This window comes from Tasmannia lanceolata, unplaced genomic scaffold (genome assembly GCF_043159265.1).
Source record: "Tasmannia lanceolata isolate RefF3 unplaced genomic scaffold, GAP_Taslan_0.1 ptg000007l, whole genome shotgun sequence".
Taxonomy (NCBI): domain Eukaryota; kingdom Viridiplantae; phylum Streptophyta; class Magnoliopsida; order Canellales; family Winteraceae; genus Tasmannia; species Tasmannia lanceolata.
Genome location: NW_027518684.1, coordinates 15,014,097 through 15,032,980, shown reverse-complemented (window position 1 = coordinate 15,032,980; position 18,884 = coordinate 15,014,097). Strand labels below are relative to the sequence as shown.

Genomic DNA, 18,884 nt, shown 5'->3' with positions numbered 1-18,884 from the left:
CCATACAATTGATGGACGACCCAGAAAAGCCAGGGTATTTAAAATTCAACTTTTAGAACATTCCTAACCGTTTGATTACTATAGACTATTTTCGGTGCGGACAATACAATTTATGTGGACTAATCTGTACACGAGAGGTAACATAGGCCAAGTAATTTTGTCATATTCGGGCTGTTCTTTACACGGACAAGTTGGTCACTCATAAAATATAAGGATATTTAATAAGCAAAATAGAACAACAGGGGGTGTAGCTCATATGGTAGAGCGCTCGCTTCGCATGCGAGAGGCACGGGGTTCGATTCCCCGCACCTCCACTACCATTTTATTCAAAAATAAAGTTTTTTTGGAAGTGATATTGTCAACCCTTTTCTTTACTTGGGACAGCCCCCTCTAGTGTATTTACCACTACTCTTTTACACAACAGGGGGCTGTCCCAGGTAACAAATACAAGGGCCAATATATCATTTCCCTTTTTTACAGTGTTTTTGCCTCCCCATAAGGTAAATAATGGGAAATGATATCAGCACAATCATATTTTGATATTTTCACTAACTCTTCTTGTCTTTTAGTATTTAAAGATCTGTCCAAGGTTATTTGTTCACAAGCAAATTAAAAAGAAGAGTCGAGTTGGGTTTGTGCAATTACATGGTTGTGCAAGTTTTGGTAAATTAGACAAGGAGGGCCTACGTTATTATATAACCCAAAACCGCTCATGTTGTGGGCCCACTTGACGATTCATAATTTTTTAGATCATGATCTAACCGTTGGATGGTTAAGATGTGATTTCTTAGCTATGGACCGTTCACAGTGGGTATTCATCTGAATTAATCAACGATTAAGATCATTAGATCATGGTCATTCTGGAGGCAATTTGGTGAGAGTTGCAGTGGCCCACCACGCCAATTAAAAAGTGTAATAAATTGGAGGGTTGTAATCGTCCAATCAGAGTGGACTTTGGTGCATGGGCCATCCTTAGCAAGGCCTAGCAAATAAATGGTTTGGATTATTTAACATGTGGGCCCTACTTTTATTTGCTCATATTTTCCTTGGAAAAATATGGAAACAACTCCATTTGTGAGTTTAGGGGATTTTGAGTCTAGCTCTTCCTCAACAAATCCTGTTCACAGGCTATTAATCAGTCAACTAGAATCAGCTGATCCACCCTGAAGAAGCTGTTTGGATTTAGGGAAAAAAAATTCTTGGGAAATTGTTTTCCTAAGAAAATGAGTTTTCCAGCATTTGTTACTTTATTTTCCATGGATCTTTCTGACAATAAAAATTTTTCCATAATTTTTCAAGGAAAACTACAAACCCATTAGACCTAGGGGTGGAACTTGGGTGGGCTCAACCCGAACCTGACGGGTTCAACCCGGGAAAAAGTCGAGTTGGGTTTTCTCAACCCGGGTTGAGTTCGGGTTGAGGGCTTGGGCAACCCAACCCGAGTGAACCTGACATTTTTAATAATTTTTTTAGTTTTTTAAGCTAAAAATCTCGGGTTGAGTCGGGTTCGGGTTGGCAAAAAGGGTTCCTTGGGTCTGGTCAGGTTCGGGTTTGGGTTGACCAAATGATTGCTCGAACTTGGGTTCGGGTTGGCCTCAACCCAACCCAACCTGACCCGAGTTGCACCCCTAGTTAGACCCTGGAATTTTCTTTTGCGTGTATTTTCAATAATTATCTTTTTCTTGGGATCCAAATTCCCTGTAATGGATGTGCAGAACACTGTTTGGGGTGGTCAAGCATGTCACTCGACTGGTTCCCTAATATACAGGCAGAACACTTAAATGACACGAGACCCAAACCAGCTAAATTTCATTTGCACAAGAGGAGGAAAATTACAAAGACAGAAAAGCTTAAAAACTAAACCATAACAAGGACTTTCAGGGTTGAATCAGATTATCAGAAAATCACTTCCCAGAAGTAGCCAAACTCAATATAGAAACAGTAAGACACAAAATGCCAAGATTTTGATGTAATGTCCATGTAGAAACTCTTAAGAGGTTTTCCCTGCTGTTATCACTAAAGCACAAAGCTTATAGAGACAATAGATAAGAGAGTTTTATGTAGAATGCACCTTTTGATGGATTACGGCCCTTGTAATGTGAACAGTTCCTGTTAGCAGTTCACCAAACAGATGGTGAGGATCATTTCTTCGATGCAAATTCCAGCCTGTTTCCCAACCATTTATAGTTCATAAAAAGAGATTATGCAACATTAAAAGGAAAAAGAAAAATTACACAAACTAAACAAAATTCAGGAGTTCTTTAGCTTTTGAATCCACCATGGAGCGAAACATCGAGAAATGTTTCGAAGCATCCTTTGCAACATGCAGATATATGATGAAGGGAGAAAACATAATATAGAATTAGAGATGAAGTTAAAGGCCAATTCTTGAAGAGGTTTCTGTCAGAAGCTAATCTTATCTTCCTTCAGTTTCTTCAATTATCAGAACCATATGAAGTATCCTCCAGATCATATTATGAGCCACATCCTTTTCAATTATTCCCATTTATTCATGTGCAATGTTTCCTGCAATAAAAATCCTAGGACTATAAGATACCGAATTAAAGTCGATAATAGTCCAATTCAATGCATAATACACCTAGTGCATGTGTGATTGGGTAGAAGAACAAGTGGGGCCCACTTGGTCCTGTGACCCAAACCATCCATCGGTTAGGCCATACTATGGATGGGCCGTGAAACAAAATCCATTCCCATCTAATGATTCCAACCCTCCAATTTGTGACCGTGAATGTAGACCATTGCATGTAGACCATTGCTTCTTTGTTTTCTAAGTGTTCATTCAACAGATACAAATTAGAGGGTTAGAAATTTAGAATCATTCGATGGGAGTGGTTTTTGATGCATGGCCCATCCATAGCAAGGCCTAACAGATGAATGATTCGGATAATAGAACAAGTGAGCCTAAAACATTCTGCTAGAAACTTACTGATTTCTCCGAAAGCAGACATTGGTAAGTTTCTAACATGGTAACAGAGCCAAAGGTCTCGAGTTCAAACCTCCAAACCTCCCCGATGTCAAAAACAAACCAAAAAAAATCCACATGCAATGGTCGGTCCAAGGTGGGAAGTTTCCACACATTCTAACCATGAGTTCAGTGGCCAAGCAGGTGGGATCACCCAATTTTATGATATTTTGGGCAGCAAACCATCCAATGTGAGGTCTATTACAACTAGCATATTACAAATAAAAAACATGTTATAACAAATGCATATCACAAATGGATTCTTGGACCCAAGATCAGAGGGTGGCCTATCAAATCACCAAGATGCATACTCCGACCATTGCACTTCCACTACATTAATAACAGTAACAAGCATTCCAAACACAAAAGGAAGTACAGAAATTATTTGATTCCTGCATGTGTGTGTGTGTGTACACGAACTATAAGATGAATGGAAAATTCATATGACAGCTCAAGAGAAAAAAGCGGAAAAGAAGAAATGCATGTATTCTATTTCTCGTCACATAAATTGTGAGAATGCAGTACTCAAAATGACTTACACTGTGATCCATGGCTATGCCATAAAAATGGGTGGAAATTCTTAGTAAGTTGGGATGGAGGCATCGGCCTTGACAGCATATGCATGAATTCCTCCCGCCACATTGAACACTCTTGTGAAACCCTGGACAAAAGTAGGCATGTGTGTGTCATAAATCCTTCCAATCCATGAAATTACATCCACTACATGCATATGCATACATGCAGTTGTGTTGCCGACTTGATAAATTACCACATATAGGCAGACATGAATCCACGATAGTTCAACTCGCAAGCATGTATTGATTGAGATGCACACTGTAGGTTCCACTATAGATTGCCTTAGCAAAAAATCAAGCATTTCAACCATGTCTTGAGTTCTTTCATTGGTCATTGAATATGGACTATCGTATTTTCATATTTTGTATTATTTTTTACGAATCTTGATCAGATACTTAGTATCATCCAATCATACATTTTTTTGGGAATTGAACTATCTAGGGTGAGATCTATTACATGAATGGCTTAGATCAATCATGGTCAGCCTCATATGTACAATCAAGACTAGGAAGCATTCGGCAATACGATGCATCCAGGATATGTGTGATCATTCATAAGGTTTTAAATTTTGGGTTCGGTTTCGGTCGTCACGGGAACGGAAACATTTCGGTTTCGGTTGGAAATTTTGGTGGAAATCCTGTAAAATCACGGAAACATGTAGAAGAATATGCAAATGATAGAATTTAAAGATGAAAGTTCAGGAAATGCAAGAATTCGCACAACTACACAATTAGAAATCGTCACGTAAGCAAGATAAACATCCATATTTGTTTAAAAATATCAAACACATAGTGACATGCACTGTTACTCACATGAGTCTAATAATTTAGTACATACCAAATTTCACATGTAATTCATATAAATATTTATGCATAATACATGCAACACATTTCGCATGCAATTCATATAAATATAATTCTGTAATACATACTGATATAGTATATCACGATTACATTTACAATTTTGGTTTATGCATTTCGGTCGTTTTGGTTTCGGTTGTGGTTGGGATGAAAATGGAAACATGTCGGTCATTTTGTGTCAGTTTCGTTGGAAATTTAAAACCTCACTTGGGATGGAAACGGAAACATTTCGGTCATTCCGTGTCAGTTTCGTTGGAAATTTAAAACCTCACACACACATACCATACTCTCTTGATTTGGTATTGGAACTCCTTTTTTTAATTTAAAACTCTCCTCTTTGGTCAAGTAAAGATTGCTGGTCCAAGTAACTTTCCTCTTTACTGTAATAGGATTTACCAATCTTTACTCAGACAAAAGTGGGGTCCACTATTAGTTCCAGTAAAATTGTTGTTTTGTTCAGGCAAACCATTGTACAGTTCCTCTGGTCCAACATTTGAAATCAGCAATTAACAAAGTCTAGGGAGAAGAATCTGGAAAACGACATGACAATTTGAGAAATATAACCTCCCACCCACCCACACCCAAACAAAAAGAGAGAAAAGAAAAGAAAAGAAAACCCAAATATACATCCCTGCAAATTAACTTGAACAAAAACCAAAAGCAAAGACTGCTCTTTTGAGATGGATGCCTGACAGCCTGAGTGCCTGGATTACGGGACTAATACTGAATCATTGAAATCAGTTTTCAATTCTTTATAAGTTCCATCACACAATTAAAATCATATTATTTGACCCTTCTCCCACATTAATAAAGAGATCATCAGTTTATTCTTTTGAATGCTTTAATGGTATACAATAAAGAAGACATACTAAATCCAGATGCAAATCAGATCTAGATTATTTGAAAATCGGTTATATATCACATAAAATGTATCTCTGGCACACTAGTGACTGATCTGCAAGTATGAGCACTCAATAACATGGCTTTCGCTCTTACATGCTTTAACAACATATGTTCAAAACATTTGATAAAAGCAAAAGCATATATCGTAAAGGAGCACAACAATTTCAAGCGCCAAATGAACTACCATGACCAATAGCATTTTGAGAGAGAAAGAGAGAGAGATACCTGTGTCTGCAACCATTTAGCAACCTGCAATGATCTCACCCCATGGTGACACTGTAATAAAAAGAAAACTGGATACCAATTGAAGAGGTTTGATAGAAATGAAGCAAAAATGGAATTGCATAACATTTAACTCCACCATGGGTAGATTATGAAGTACAGTTCATTTTACATGATAAAAAGACCAATCCATAAACTTTTGAACGCTTCTTCCATATTAAAATACAAGGAGAAGAATACAGTGTTTTGGATTTTCACACACATTAATAAGCAAGAGTGTTACCTTTGCATTTGTGAAAATCCCTCAACATGAAAAAATTCTGACAAAAAAGGCAAAAACAATGATTTTGAAGGAGATTTACTCACCAAAACGTAAGTGTCTTTCTCAGGGCGAAATTCATTTGTTATTTCTGGGGCCCAATCTCCGAACTGGCGAAGAGGAAGAACCTTAAAACCCACCAAGGAAGCCTGAGCTCTGCCTACCTCAAATGATTAAGCCAGCAAGACCACGGAAACAAGTAAGGTAGTGACAGAAAAATCTTAAGTGTTAAAACATGAATACCAATTTCATGAATGACCAACGTATCCTTCCCAAGTGCCCCTAGTTCCATCTTTTTGCTACATGTATTGAATGTAACCAAACACACTATTCAAACCAGTTCATGAAAATATGATTGAATAATTTCTTGCGATTAATCAGAGATTAGAAGTGACTATCATTTAAAAGAAAAAAATTCAGAGATTGAAAGAAAACGAGTTCTTTTCTGCTTGTTGTCTCGATTATCACAAAAATGGAAAATCTAAAGACATGAATAGATATCATTGTACAAATAGTTTGATAACAATAAGTTTGATAACAATATGATTGGGAAGTATAGCTTAGTTGTTCATAAAAGTTGAGATTAAATTATGGCAATTGGAGTTTATTTGGATACGTTTGGTCCTTAACACATATAACAAAGAATCATGCATACACTTCATCAGGTTCCCGGACATCTATCAGCTGAGCTTCTTCGATGAAACTTGGGTCTTGCATTTTCAAATGAAGCTCTTCTGGTTCAATGTCTTGAAGCAAAGATTCTTCCCTAGTAGCATAACAGGCACAGAAAGAGAATTAATTCCTACATTTTCTTTGATAAGTAATCTAAAGAAGGCTATGATTACAGACCTCTCAGACAACACTTGCAACAAGTGCCACCCGAATTTAGTCTTACATCGTATGACTTTGTTCAAAGGTGCACTAAATGCAGCCTCCTCAAACTCGGGTACCTGGAAAATATCATCGAGAATCTATCAAGCTTTGCAAAGAAAAGAAAGGACAAGGCATGCAATGACTGTTGCCAAAATCTCCCAAAAAGACTACATTGAGAGGTGCACCAAATATTAATATACAAACAAATCTTGATTGTGGAACTATGCACGTCATCCTGATTAAGAATTGGTAGATTTTACTTAATATCTAGGAGTACTTTTGTCCTCTATAGTTTGTACAATCACTCATCAGTTGTCAATAAAATGCATATGTGATGACAGAATCTCATATGATTCACCACCCCAAAATTTCACCTGCCATTTCCTTTTGTTTCGCCTCAGTATAGATGCTAAAACTTCAGATATACACCTTCGCTCCTCTTCTCAATTGAATCTTTCATCGCGTATACATGTCGGAGTTTTCTATTGAAGGTTTGGTTGGGCTAAAAACACTGGGTCATGCAGTTTGAAGCCAGTGGCCACACAAGTGGTACCCCATTCTAATAGATCTTGAACTTTTGGGAATAGGTTGACCTTCGCATAACTTTTTATCAGCATTTGACAGTGTAAAACTACGAACTTCGTAGTGCACATTCAGGAAAGACAGTTTGATGAGTTTTGAGTGGTGCATTCCGATCAGTTATTCTTCCTTAAATGGGTTGATCAATGGTTAAAAATGAATTTCTTTTTGTTTGATTCAAATCAAGGGTCTGCTGAAATTTTTGGCATTGTAATATTGCTTTCTCTTGAGGATTCTTTTCAAGATTTTGTCATGTTTCATTTGGACAATTGCTAAAAAATATTGCTTGATAAATGTCATAGTTTGAGGATTTCGGCATTGTATTATTACCATGTCCCTTTATTTTTCATCAACTTTTTTTCAAGAATTTTTCGTGTCTAATGGGGGCAATTCCCATAATATACTGTTTGACATGCGATGGTTTGTGAATGTTGATAGTATTTGATCTTTTTAAGCCTTTTTGGGGGCTTTTGGCGCATAGTTTGGTTAAACTTTTTCAAGATGGCTGAGGAGATCCTAAGTTCAAGTGATGTGATTGATTCAAGGATGTTTAACGCATTTATATATTGATAATATTAGTATTGCATTACCACCATGAAGTTGAGTGAGAGTTGGTGGCCTGCTATGTTGCTGCCAAGGATTTAACCATCTGTATCGGTAACATGTATTGGCGAATATGCCAGTTATCCTTTTTCCTGCTCAAGGTAGGAAAAAAAAACACCTATACAGCTATGTTCCCACGGCAGATTTATGTTTACTTTTACTTTTAATGATTTTGAGCATAGTTTATTCAACATACATGACATATCCATGTTTTGAAAATTTCAATGTGATGTATGATGCTTCTTGTTTGCTGGCGAGCCTGTCAGGATCTATCTTATATTTTTTTCTGTAAATTTTTTTGCTAGTACTACAATTAAAATTATAGAAACAAGCGAACTAGAGAAATGGATGATATAGATAGGTAATACACTAACAAAACTACATAAAATAAGACAAAACAATAAAAATTAAAAAAAAATTAAAAAATGCAAGTACACAATCTAGGTAAAATTAGTCAAGTACCAAACTTTAAAAAAATATCGTGAAAATTGGGAAAAAAATGACAAAAACAAGCATCTAGACCCACAGACACGTAAAACAGGCTAAACAATATGTTGATCTAGCTCAATAGCAGTTAAAAAAACAACTACGATTTGTCAACACGGACATGGGCGTCGTGTGTCCATGTCGACATGGTAACCCCCATCCTCCAGAAATGGGGACATGGCTAGAAGAAAAAGAAAAGAAAATTAAAAATTAAAAACACAAAAACACAAAAACGAAAAGGGAAAAAAGAAGGTAAGAAATGGGAAAGGGCCTTTTATGTTCTCTAGAGAGAGAAAAAACAGCTCCACTCTATTCTTCTATGATATGGAAGAAAAGGAGGGCCTGAGAGACAATGACCCAAAATATAAAAGAAATTACCTTTCAAAAAAAAATTTAAAAAAAAATAAAAAAAATATATATATAGGGCAAATGATGAAAAAAATGCAAAGTTTATTCGAAATTCTTAATAAAGGGTAGTAATTTGGAAATTATAAAAAAGGGGTGTGAGGTGAGAGAAAAATCGTATGAAGACAAATATACCCTTAGTTTAGGTTTTAACCTTTTACAGTGTTTTTATTTTATTAGTTTCGTTTTTAACCTTTTACACGGTTTTTTTTTTTACCTTCGTCTTCTCCGACGAGAGTTCTCACCGCCGGTGGAGAAACGACCTTTGTCACCGTCGTACGTCCGCGTGAATCTCGGTGACGCACCACCTACTCGCCGGAAAGCATCCCCTCTCGCCGGAAATCAGCTCCGTCCACTATTCAAAGGTAATTTTTAAACATTACATCTAGGGTTTTGTTAATTTTGGGTTTTTTTCGTGTTCATCGATTCGCTATTGTCTTACTGTTACATTCATCTCATTACCTAGCTAGTTCTTGGATTTCCGTTTACTTAGAGTAGTTATCTTTTATTGCATTTAAGATTTTGCCTAACAGTTAATTCGACCACCAGCTATTTTTTACTGTTACCTATCATTAGAACCCATAACAATGATTGGTTTTAATAGGTGTTTCCACATTTACTTCTTTTAAATAGATTTAGCACAACTTGAACCCCAAACTTTAACTGGTGGGCATTGTGTCTAAAATCTATTTAAATTGTTGTTAATCGTCACTGCAGGTTAACACTTCCACACATTCGTTAGTATTAGTTGAACTAGTGTTCAAAACTTAATATCCACTATCATCAGCTTTGCAAATTCCAAGTTCAAATTTCCAACTTTCAAATCTAGTTAGCATTTCTTAATGCTCAAGTTCTAATATTATTTGCATACAAACATCATAGCCTTGAACATCATTTAACACTTGTCTTGTTCCCATTATTTAGTCTAGCTTCATAAAGAACAGCTTTCCTTTTGGTTGTGCTGCTATACTTGTTATACCTAGCTATTGACACTGTTCAAGGCTATTGATGTTCCCACACTTGTCTTGTTCCCATTATTTAGTCTTGTTCCCACACGATCAATACCTAGCTATTGATCGTGTGGCGGATTCTTCAAATCCGCCACACGATCTCTTTCTTCAACTTCAACTGAGGCTTTGAAAAAAAAAGTTTGAGGTCCGGTCCTTTCCAAACACTGTAAATGGGAGGTTTTAACTTCAACTTTTTTGAAGCTTCCATTAGAAATGCTTTGAACAAAACTTTCACAATAATGGTTTCCATCATGGTGCATCAAACATCATAACCGTTGCCTTTTTGCAACAGCAACGGTATAAAGAAGAAAATTGTTCTTTTCCCAACACTCATCGGGCCAATAAGAGAAAATCGTTCTCTTTCCCGGAACAGAAAAGATGACACTTCTCCTTCCAATCTTGAGAATAAGAGAAGAGTATCGTTCTCTTTCTCACACCATAAATTTTGCACCACCCAATGAAATGAAAATACCACAAATAGATATAGAGAAGAGAGTCGTTCTCTATTGTAACAAAAAAAAAAAAACCTTAAACAAAACCTCCTCGTTAAACCTTTAAATGGACCATAATCCTTTCAACCCAAACACTTGAAGGAACATTCAGATCTTGAACAACAGTCAACTTTCACATATGTGTGCTCTTTTGACAATAACTCTTTGTTGGAAATTCCGATTGACGATAACACGCCCTATGCTCTGATACCACTTGTTGGCCCCAATAAACATGGATCGATTATATTGTGTTGAGGTCAAAGTTTATACCCTCAAACCACTACGGAACGACATTTTATACCCTCAAACCACTACGGAACGACATTTTCAACCCTGGAACCACTTCGGGACCACATTTTATACGCTGGAACCACTAGGGAACCACATTTCATACCCCAGAACCACTAGGGAACCACATTTTATACCCCACAACCACTACGGAAGCACATTTTATACCTCAGAACCACATTTTATACCTCCGAACCAGTAGGGAACCACATTTTCTACCCCGGAACCACTACGGAACCACATTTATTACCCCGGGACCACTCGGGAACCACATTTCATACCTCGGAACCACTAGGGAACCACATTTTCTACCCCACAACCACTACGAAACCACATTTTATACCTCCGAAGAATTACGGAACCACATTTTCTACCCCGGAACCACTACGGAACCACATTTTATACCCGGGAACCACTATGGAACCACATTTGATACCCCACAACCACTACAGAACCCCATTTTATACCTCCTAACCACTAGGGAAACACCTTTTATACCCCGGAACCACTACGGAACCACATTTTATACCCCACAACCACTACGGAACCACATTTTATACCTCGTAACCACTACGGAACCATATTTTCTACCTCGCAACCTCTACGGAACCACATTTGATACCTCGGGGTAGAAAATGTGGTTCCAAAGTGGTTCTGAGGTATAAAATGTGGTTCCGTAGAGGTTACGTGGTATAAAATGTGGTTCCATAGTGGTTGTGGGGTATAAAATGTGGTTCCGTAGTGGTTCCGGTGTATAAAATGTGGTTCTGTAGTGGGTAGAAAATATGGTTCCGTAGTGGTGCCGAGGTATAAAATGTGGTTCCCGAGTGGGCATGGGGTAAAAAATATGGTTCCCTACTGCTTGCGGGGTAGAAAATGTGGTTCCGTAGTGGGAGGATTGTCGTGCGATGACAATTGGTCTCCCTTGATATCATTTTATAGGCCTAAACGAGGCTCAACCAAGGTTTTAAACTTCAGTTTTGAATTCGGTTTTAGTTGTGAGAGAAACAGAAATGTTTCGGTTCGAAATTTTGCTGGAAATCCTGTAAAATCATGAAAACCTATGGAAATGCTGGACATGTAAGATGAGATTTAGGAAGTGCTAGAATAAGCACAAATATCTAATCTCTGCTATTACGTCATCTTGCTTCCAAGGTCCTCACGATTTACTAGCAGCCCAAGCGATGGCGTTAGAGGAGTCCGCATTTTATAATCTTTGGCTCTAGTCTAGCATTTGAATACCATTTCAGCCCCCATAGTAAGGCACGGGCTTCTCTTGTTTTTCTGTCCTTGTAATCTTTGGAGTTTCGACCATCTTGGTCTTCTTCCTTTTAATGAAAGCTTCAACATTAAAAAAAAAAAAGAATTAAGGCATGGGCTTCTACTTCATTTGCATCACATATGCCCAATGGTACAGAAAAAGATAAGATTTTTAAAGATTTTTTTTTAATGGCATGGGATTGTTTACCCATCGTAGTTACGGAAGATTACCCCAATCCTTACCCAGCCCGGGCTTCCTTTGTAGCTTCTGTGAAAATTGAATTTGATTGATCCAAGGGGTGGGGTGTACCACTTTAGCGAGGTTTTAGGTTTTCCACTCTTCTCCATGATAATCGTTGTCCGATCCCTTAGAATATCCCTCACCGTGTTTGTGGCTTTGAGCTTGTTCCCTCTTCCCCATAGTATAACAATCTTGATATCTAGCAGTATTCTTCCTATTTTTCTCTCGCGCTCCTTCACTATTCAATTGTTCCTTATTTCGAAAGTTGACATATCAAAACAAATGGGACATTCTTCCATGTGATTCAACCAGCTTCGTCGAAAGGGCCTATACTCCAATTAAGAATGACTTTCTTGATTGATCCTTGAGATACCCTAGCTATGCGAAAACTCTTGATAACGTGCATACACAGTTGATAGGAGAATTGGTAAGTCAGCAGGAGATGATCTTAGGATTCTTCGCTTTTGTTGCATGCCACATACCTGGTGGTGTCGTTGGTAACTTCCAAACCACGAGGTTAAAAGTGGGAAATGGCCAAACCACAGGCTTCTGTCTTAACTCCACCAAAAACAAGAAATGTAACACCAAAATAAGAACTCTTTATGCTCTGTATGGTTGCCAGGTTTTTTTTGTTCCTGGGAGTTATGTGGGAGAAAAAAATACCCTTGGATATAGGTGGGGAAAAAAAAGTCGTAGAAGTATCCCGGTAAAATAAAAATCCCATGTTTGGTTATGTGGGAGAAAAAAAAACCCTGGGAGATATGGTGGGAAAAAAAAAAACCTTTGTTTGGTTGCTTGAACTGTTGGGTAGAAAAAAATTCTTCTGAAGCTTATTTTTGGTTCCTGAGTTTATTTTTGTTCCTGGGGTTATCTTGGGATGGGATGACATTTCAATCATTACAAAAGTGGGATTAAAAATTTCACCCCACAAGTAATCATTACAAGAGTGGGATTAAAAAAAACCATGTGCTAAAAGGCAACCAAACATGGGATGGAACCAAAATTTTACTTACTCTCCATAACTGACACCACAATCACTCAAAACCAACTCCATTACATAGATGGGAGTGACCCTACGGGAAAATTAACATAAAGGAAAATAACTAAATAACTGGTACAGATTCTGCACGTAACAAGGATCCTCTATGTCGGCATTTTTCAATAGGTTCATCTGGTTTCTCTTTATGTATATAGTTCGAACCAATTTTAGTTCCAAAGGGTTTCAATAGTTTAATTTTTGGTTTGAAAGGGTTTCAATGGTTTAGGCTCGCATTTATGGTTTCAATGGTTTGCCTGGTTTCATTTAGGGTTTAAATGGTTGCATATAGGTTTTCAATGGTTTCAAGGGTTTCACTTGGGGTTTCCATGGTTTTCAATGCTTTTCAATGGTTGCATTGTTTTGAATTTGTTTGAAGGGTTTCTATTAGGGGTTTCAAAGTTAGAAACGTTATTCCATGGAAGTTGCATCCATGAAACCACTTATTCTGCCGAAGTTGGAACCAGTATTCCATTGACCCTGTATCCAGTATTACTGGTTCAAACTGTGTAATTTGTGGTTCCGTACTTCCTCTATCCAGTTATTGTGGTTTGAACTTTCTAATATGTGGTTCCACTAATCATATTTGTGAACTTTCTAATATGTGGTTCCGTAGTTCCTCTATCCCAACATTGGTTTCAAGTGGTTCGAAGTCTCTAAATAGTGTGTTTGTACAAACTTTCTGAAACATGTTTTTCTTTGAAGTATCTTTAATTTCAACTTTTCAACTATCTTCTACTTAAAGTATCTTCCCCTCCAAGTTATTCTCCTGCTTTGTGCAGATAAGGACCGGAAGCGGCTCCCCTTTTACTTTGTGAACCCCACTAACCACCTAACCCAAAACCCCTATAGACATGCAGCGCGCGAAGCAAAGAAAGAAGAATGTGAATGTAGATGCAGGGTCTTCCACCCGCAAACGGCGTGGGAAGGCTATCCGTCAGCCCTCCCCTAGTCCTCCTGCCTCTGATGAGGATATGGGCAATGAGGATGCAGATGTAGAGGTTGGGTCCCTCGGTCGTATAGAAAGGAAGGGCATACTCCGAGGTAGGAAAGTCATTTTTAAAGATGTCGAAGTTTATAATGTGAAACCCTTATTTCTGGCGTTTGGATGGGTCAATTTTCTCGAAATTCACTGTGACTCGTACCCGACTCTCGTCAAGCAATTCTATGCCAATTACAGATTCGACAGAGATTTGAAGGTCTTCCAATCCAGAGTAAACAACAAAACCATCCATATGACAGTTGAAAAGTTTTGTGAAGTTCTCTCTCTTCCCACCACAGGCGACGAAATCTACTTTTGGCCCGGAACCATGGATGACATTAGTGACTGTATACATGATCCGGTCGCCGCCTATGGGCAGCTTGGTTGCCAAGGCCCACCTACTGACGGGTCAACCAACGTATCGTACAATTCCCTGAGCCCTATGTGCAAAGTCCTACACAAGATTCTGACGAGCAATATCACGCCTCGCGGAGGCAAAGCTGACATGGTCCGGCCTTTTGAGGCTTTTATTATGCACCGACTTCTTCGCGGCACGCCCCTTCACCTTGGCTATATCCTCCTTAGCTTCATGGAGGACACGAGGACGAAGGCCTTGGCTAGTCTACCATTCGGGATGCTTCTCACGCATGTCTTCAACCATGAGAAGTTGATACAAGGTGGTGAAGAACGCCTTAGTCCCGCAACTGTGTTCAATGCTAAAACTATAAAGGCCATGCGGCTTGATATACAGGGCCCTGCTCCCCCTCCTCGTCAGCCGGCTCAGCGTTTTGCATCACAGGAGTTTGTTGCGCAGGAGCTTCGTGCACATCGTCAGCACCTTGACGCGCAGTTTACCGCGGTTCATCAGCTTTTACAATCCCATCATCAGGACCAATTGGCGACTCAGCAAGCTTTGACTGGGGTACGCACCGAGATCTCCACCCTCCGCCAGGACTTCGGCATAGCGGTCACCTCACTCACGGAGGAGGTTTCTTCACTGACCAACTTGGTCCGCCATCTGTTGCCCCCAGATCATTAGAGCGTTGCTGTGGTTCATTTATGGATAGATGGATGTTATGTTTCTTTTAAATTTTTTTTTTTTTTTTTGTAATGGTTCATGGATGTTATGTTATATACGGGTTTCATATGTTATTATGGATGGATGGATTAAATGTTATTATCGTTATATTTCTGTGTCTTGCTTGCATGGTATGTTTCTGATGGTTCTTATGAATTTGATGCAAGTATCTATATAGCTATGGTTGTTTGAAGTGATTTTTGGTGGTTTAAGTTTGAATGGTTTTGGTTGAGTCTCGTACGGTTTGTTATGGTTGCTATTAGTTGGGGAGCCAAATGTTGTTTGAACCGATGTTTGATTGTTTAAATTTGAAGGGATTAGGTACGGTTGTCATATATGGTGTTCATGATCTTTACGTCTGGTTGTTTCCAGTTATTTGGGGAGCCCTGTGTTGTTTAAAGTGATTACATATGGTTTCTCTATCCTTGTTGTTTCAATGGAGTAATACTGTGTTTGAATAGACTAATATTGTGTTTCAAGTGATTGTTGGTGGTTTCGACAGATAGAGACGAAGTTAACAAAATTGTTGATCTTTCCCATCAATTGTTTCCATTTTCGTGATGGTGAGTAACTGTTATATTTTCCGTCTGCATCTCCTGCTCTTTCTCGCTCAACTGTTTAATAGTGCCATTTTTGCAGGCGAAATATGTCTTATCTAGATGCTGTCCGTCACGCTTTCACGAGTCCCTACAAAATATCCGGTTACGGGATGTGCATAGGAATTTCATAAAGGATACCCCATTTACAGATTTGATTCTGCATGAGGGCCTCGAAGATGTCGAGTTGCGGAAGAAGATTTTGACGACAATGGTAAATAAATGGGATCCCAAACGGAAAGCTTTTTGTTTGGGCCGCATCGTACTCCCATTTCTAGTTAGTGATGTAGCTAAAATATTAGGTTTAAGTATGATTGGGAAAAGGCCGCAATTTGATTGGTCTAGCAGTGATACTGTGGATGGTTGGAGGTTTGGGGGTCCAACCGCCACCTTTGACGAGGTCGTCAAGGTTATTCATGCCGATATGGATTCAGACGAAGAAGACTTCGTGAAGTCGACTGTGAAGCATTTGATATTGTTATTCTGCAGCACTGTCTTGTTTGCGCAGAGGGACCAGAAGGCATGTTCTTGCCTCTTCCCGTATATTGATCTGCAGACTATAGGAAATGTTGCATGGGCTTATCCCGTTCATGAGTTCTTGGTCAGATCATTAGATTCACATGCTGTACTCGGTGGAAAGGGACATATATTGGGTTGCTCTATCATTTTACAGGTAATTTTCCATTCATTGCATATAGTTTTTTTGTTTCTATCTTATGCGGATCTAATCTACTTTGATATCAGGTATGGCTATTTGAGCATACGACGTTATGGGCACCTAATTCTGCTGATGCGTATCCGCGTCTATTTAAGTGGACCGCTCAGATGAATACGAAGAAGATGGAGCATCAACAGTTGATTAACTGTATTATTCATGGGACGGTGAAAGCCGCAGAGGTGAGAGTATAATGCATGTTGGTCGTTGTATGTCTTTCGTGTTATTTTTACAGTCGTATTTGTAATTAGTAATATGGAATGTATTCCAGGTGGTTAGGAGGGTCGAAGCTACGGCAAGGGAAGAATCTCTACTTCGACTCGATGATCAACACGACGATGGTAGTATTCCTTGCGATTCAGTCGGTTCAATTGTGGTCCCAGTGGGAGATTGCATGGGTCAAACTCTGCCTGTACTGAGGGATCCAATGAGGCCAATTGCGACATATCAGAGGAGGGAACGAAGGAGGAGAAGTAGGAGAGGAAGAGGGGAACATGGGAAGTCTGAGGTACATGACTCCGTTACAAAGAGGTCATTGGGGGATGGCATGGGTCCAATTGTGCGCGTAGTGGGGGATTCAATGGCGCCAACTGCAGGAGAGCAGGGGATGGAAAGAAGGAGGAGGAGTAGGAGAGGAAGTGGGGCACATGAGAAGTCCGAAGTAGATGAATCTGTTACAAATAGTTCATTGTTGGAGAGGTTAACCAGAGTTGAACGTGAAATGAGGGAGGTAAAAATTCATTTGTTCGGGAGAGATTCCAGAAAGAGGGAAGGTTTGGAGTCAGGGAATAATATCCCAACGAAGATAACGAGAAAGAGGGAACGAGAGGCCGACAATATGGATGGGGAAGCCGAGATAGTGACTGCGAAGGGGGAAGTAGGGGATGGTGTTTTCGTAGATGATATGGGGAAACACATAGTTGATGATAGCGTAGAACATATCTCTATTGATAGCCTAATTAGTAGGGATGTCAGGGATGCTGCAGCTAAAACGGTTATCTTGCTTGACAGTCCTGATTTGAACCTCAGTAAGAGTAACAAATCAAATAAGAAAGAAGATGAAAAAGTTATTGGGAGCATTGAAAAAAATGTGAAGCAACGTCGAAGGAAGTTACAACCTAGTAGAGCAGTCAGTTCACCGTATGTCATAAGCAACCGGAGAAGCATGTATGCTCTTCGCAATATAACCGGGCCTGCAGCGATGAAGGTGGATGCATTGGCAGCGCTAGCACCAAGGTAAATTTTCGTACAACCTACATTGTTTTTTAATTCTAATATCTCCGATTAATTTCATACATAGGTTGTTTCAGTACAATTATATGACCAAAGGTCCATAGAGGTAGGTGACTTTTTACTCGATTTGCAGTGAGAGAGTCATTCACAGTGATGGGTACCACATGTGTAAAGAAGACTTGCTTATACTAACCGATCGTAGAGGGTGGATATCATCTCCGGTAAGATGTTATATGGTTCACTGGTTCAGTTAGTAACGTAAAGCGTGAATAATGCGTTGGTACACATATCTTCTTAAATTCCTTCTCGTTGACCTATGGTCTGTTCTATAGATTGTTAATGTATATATGGATTACTTGAACTTGCGGGACGAATGTTTGCGAACAACAGCAAAGGGATCATGCATTTGCCTTCCTACCCATCTACCTGTGAGATCAAATTCACTTATAAGTAATGGTTTTTGTTTCTGAAGCTGCGGGCAATTCTAACATTTCTTCTTCTGGTTGCAGCAAGTTATTCTTGACGAAAGATGTGAACGTCCCGATGCATGTTCTAGATTCGTAACTCGTGTAGAGAACACCCCTCTTCAAGAGATACGAAAAGTACTCATTCCAATTAACATTGATATGGTTCATTGGGTACTTCTCGTGTTGGATATGGGGCATCGTACCTTCCTTCTTTACGATTCTCTTTACAGTCGCACGGATGCTAGGAAGGTGCAACCCCTTGTGAGTACTACTCTTTACTTGATTCGTATGGCAATTATTAATTAATTATGTGTTACTACTGCCCTAACGTACGGAATTCTTGATTTGTAGGTCGATTACCTTGTTAAATGGTTCAGAATGGTCAAAAACATTGATATAAGTGCATTCCCCATTGATGTAGTGGTCGATCGGCCCCTACAAGGTAACAGGTATGTTACGTGCAACTGTGTCCAGTTTACGATACCTCCGTAAACGATTAATTCTTCTTCTCGGTTTTTGCTTCATGTTTTGCAGCCACGACTGTGGGCTGTTCGTTTTGAAAGAGATGGAATACATTACCCGTGACGCTAGCCTCGATTTCACCCAGAAAGATATTACGGCTATGCGAGCTTCCCTACTTTCGGAAATGTTGAATGGGGTCTATGGGAAAGTATCCCT

General features: G+C 39.0%; 1 protein-coding gene and 1 non-coding gene across 7 annotated transcripts in view; one reads left to right on the top strand and one right to left on the bottom strand.

Annotated features, from left to right (window-relative positions):
- Nucleotides 1-241: 241 nt before the first annotated feature.
- On the top strand, nucleotides 242-314 carry TRNAA-CGC (transfer RNA alanine (anticodon CGC)). The gene has a single exon. It is a non-coding gene; the product is annotated as a tRNA-Ala (tRNA).
- Nucleotides 315-1,782: 1,468 nt separating this feature from the next.
- The window catches only part of LOC143882051 (rhodanese-like domain-containing protein / PPIC-type PPIASE domain-containing protein), a 49,612-nt gene continuing 32,510 nt past the window's right edge, over nucleotides 1,783-18,884 (bottom strand). Inside the window, exons 4-9 of one of the 6 annotated variants that reach the window (XM_077385436.1) lie at nucleotides 6,713-6,813; nucleotides 6,519-6,629; nucleotides 5,911-6,019; nucleotides 5,548-5,598; nucleotides 3,523-3,644; nucleotides 1,783-2,526 (exon numbers count right to left, since the gene is read on the bottom strand). In XM_077385436.1, the coding sequence (XP_077241551.1) occupies nucleotides 3,564-3,644; nucleotides 5,548-5,598; nucleotides 5,911-6,019; nucleotides 6,519-6,629; nucleotides 6,713-6,813 (453 nt within the window). In that variant the 3' untranslated portion in view covers nucleotides 1,783-2,526; nucleotides 3,523-3,563. Of the gene's footprint in view, nucleotides 2,527-3,522; nucleotides 3,645-5,547; nucleotides 5,616-5,910; nucleotides 6,020-6,518; nucleotides 6,630-6,712; nucleotides 6,814-18,884 lie in introns of those variants that run through there. The other 5 variants (XM_077385438.1, XM_077385437.1, XM_077385439.1 and 2 more) reach the window with 5 other exon arrangements.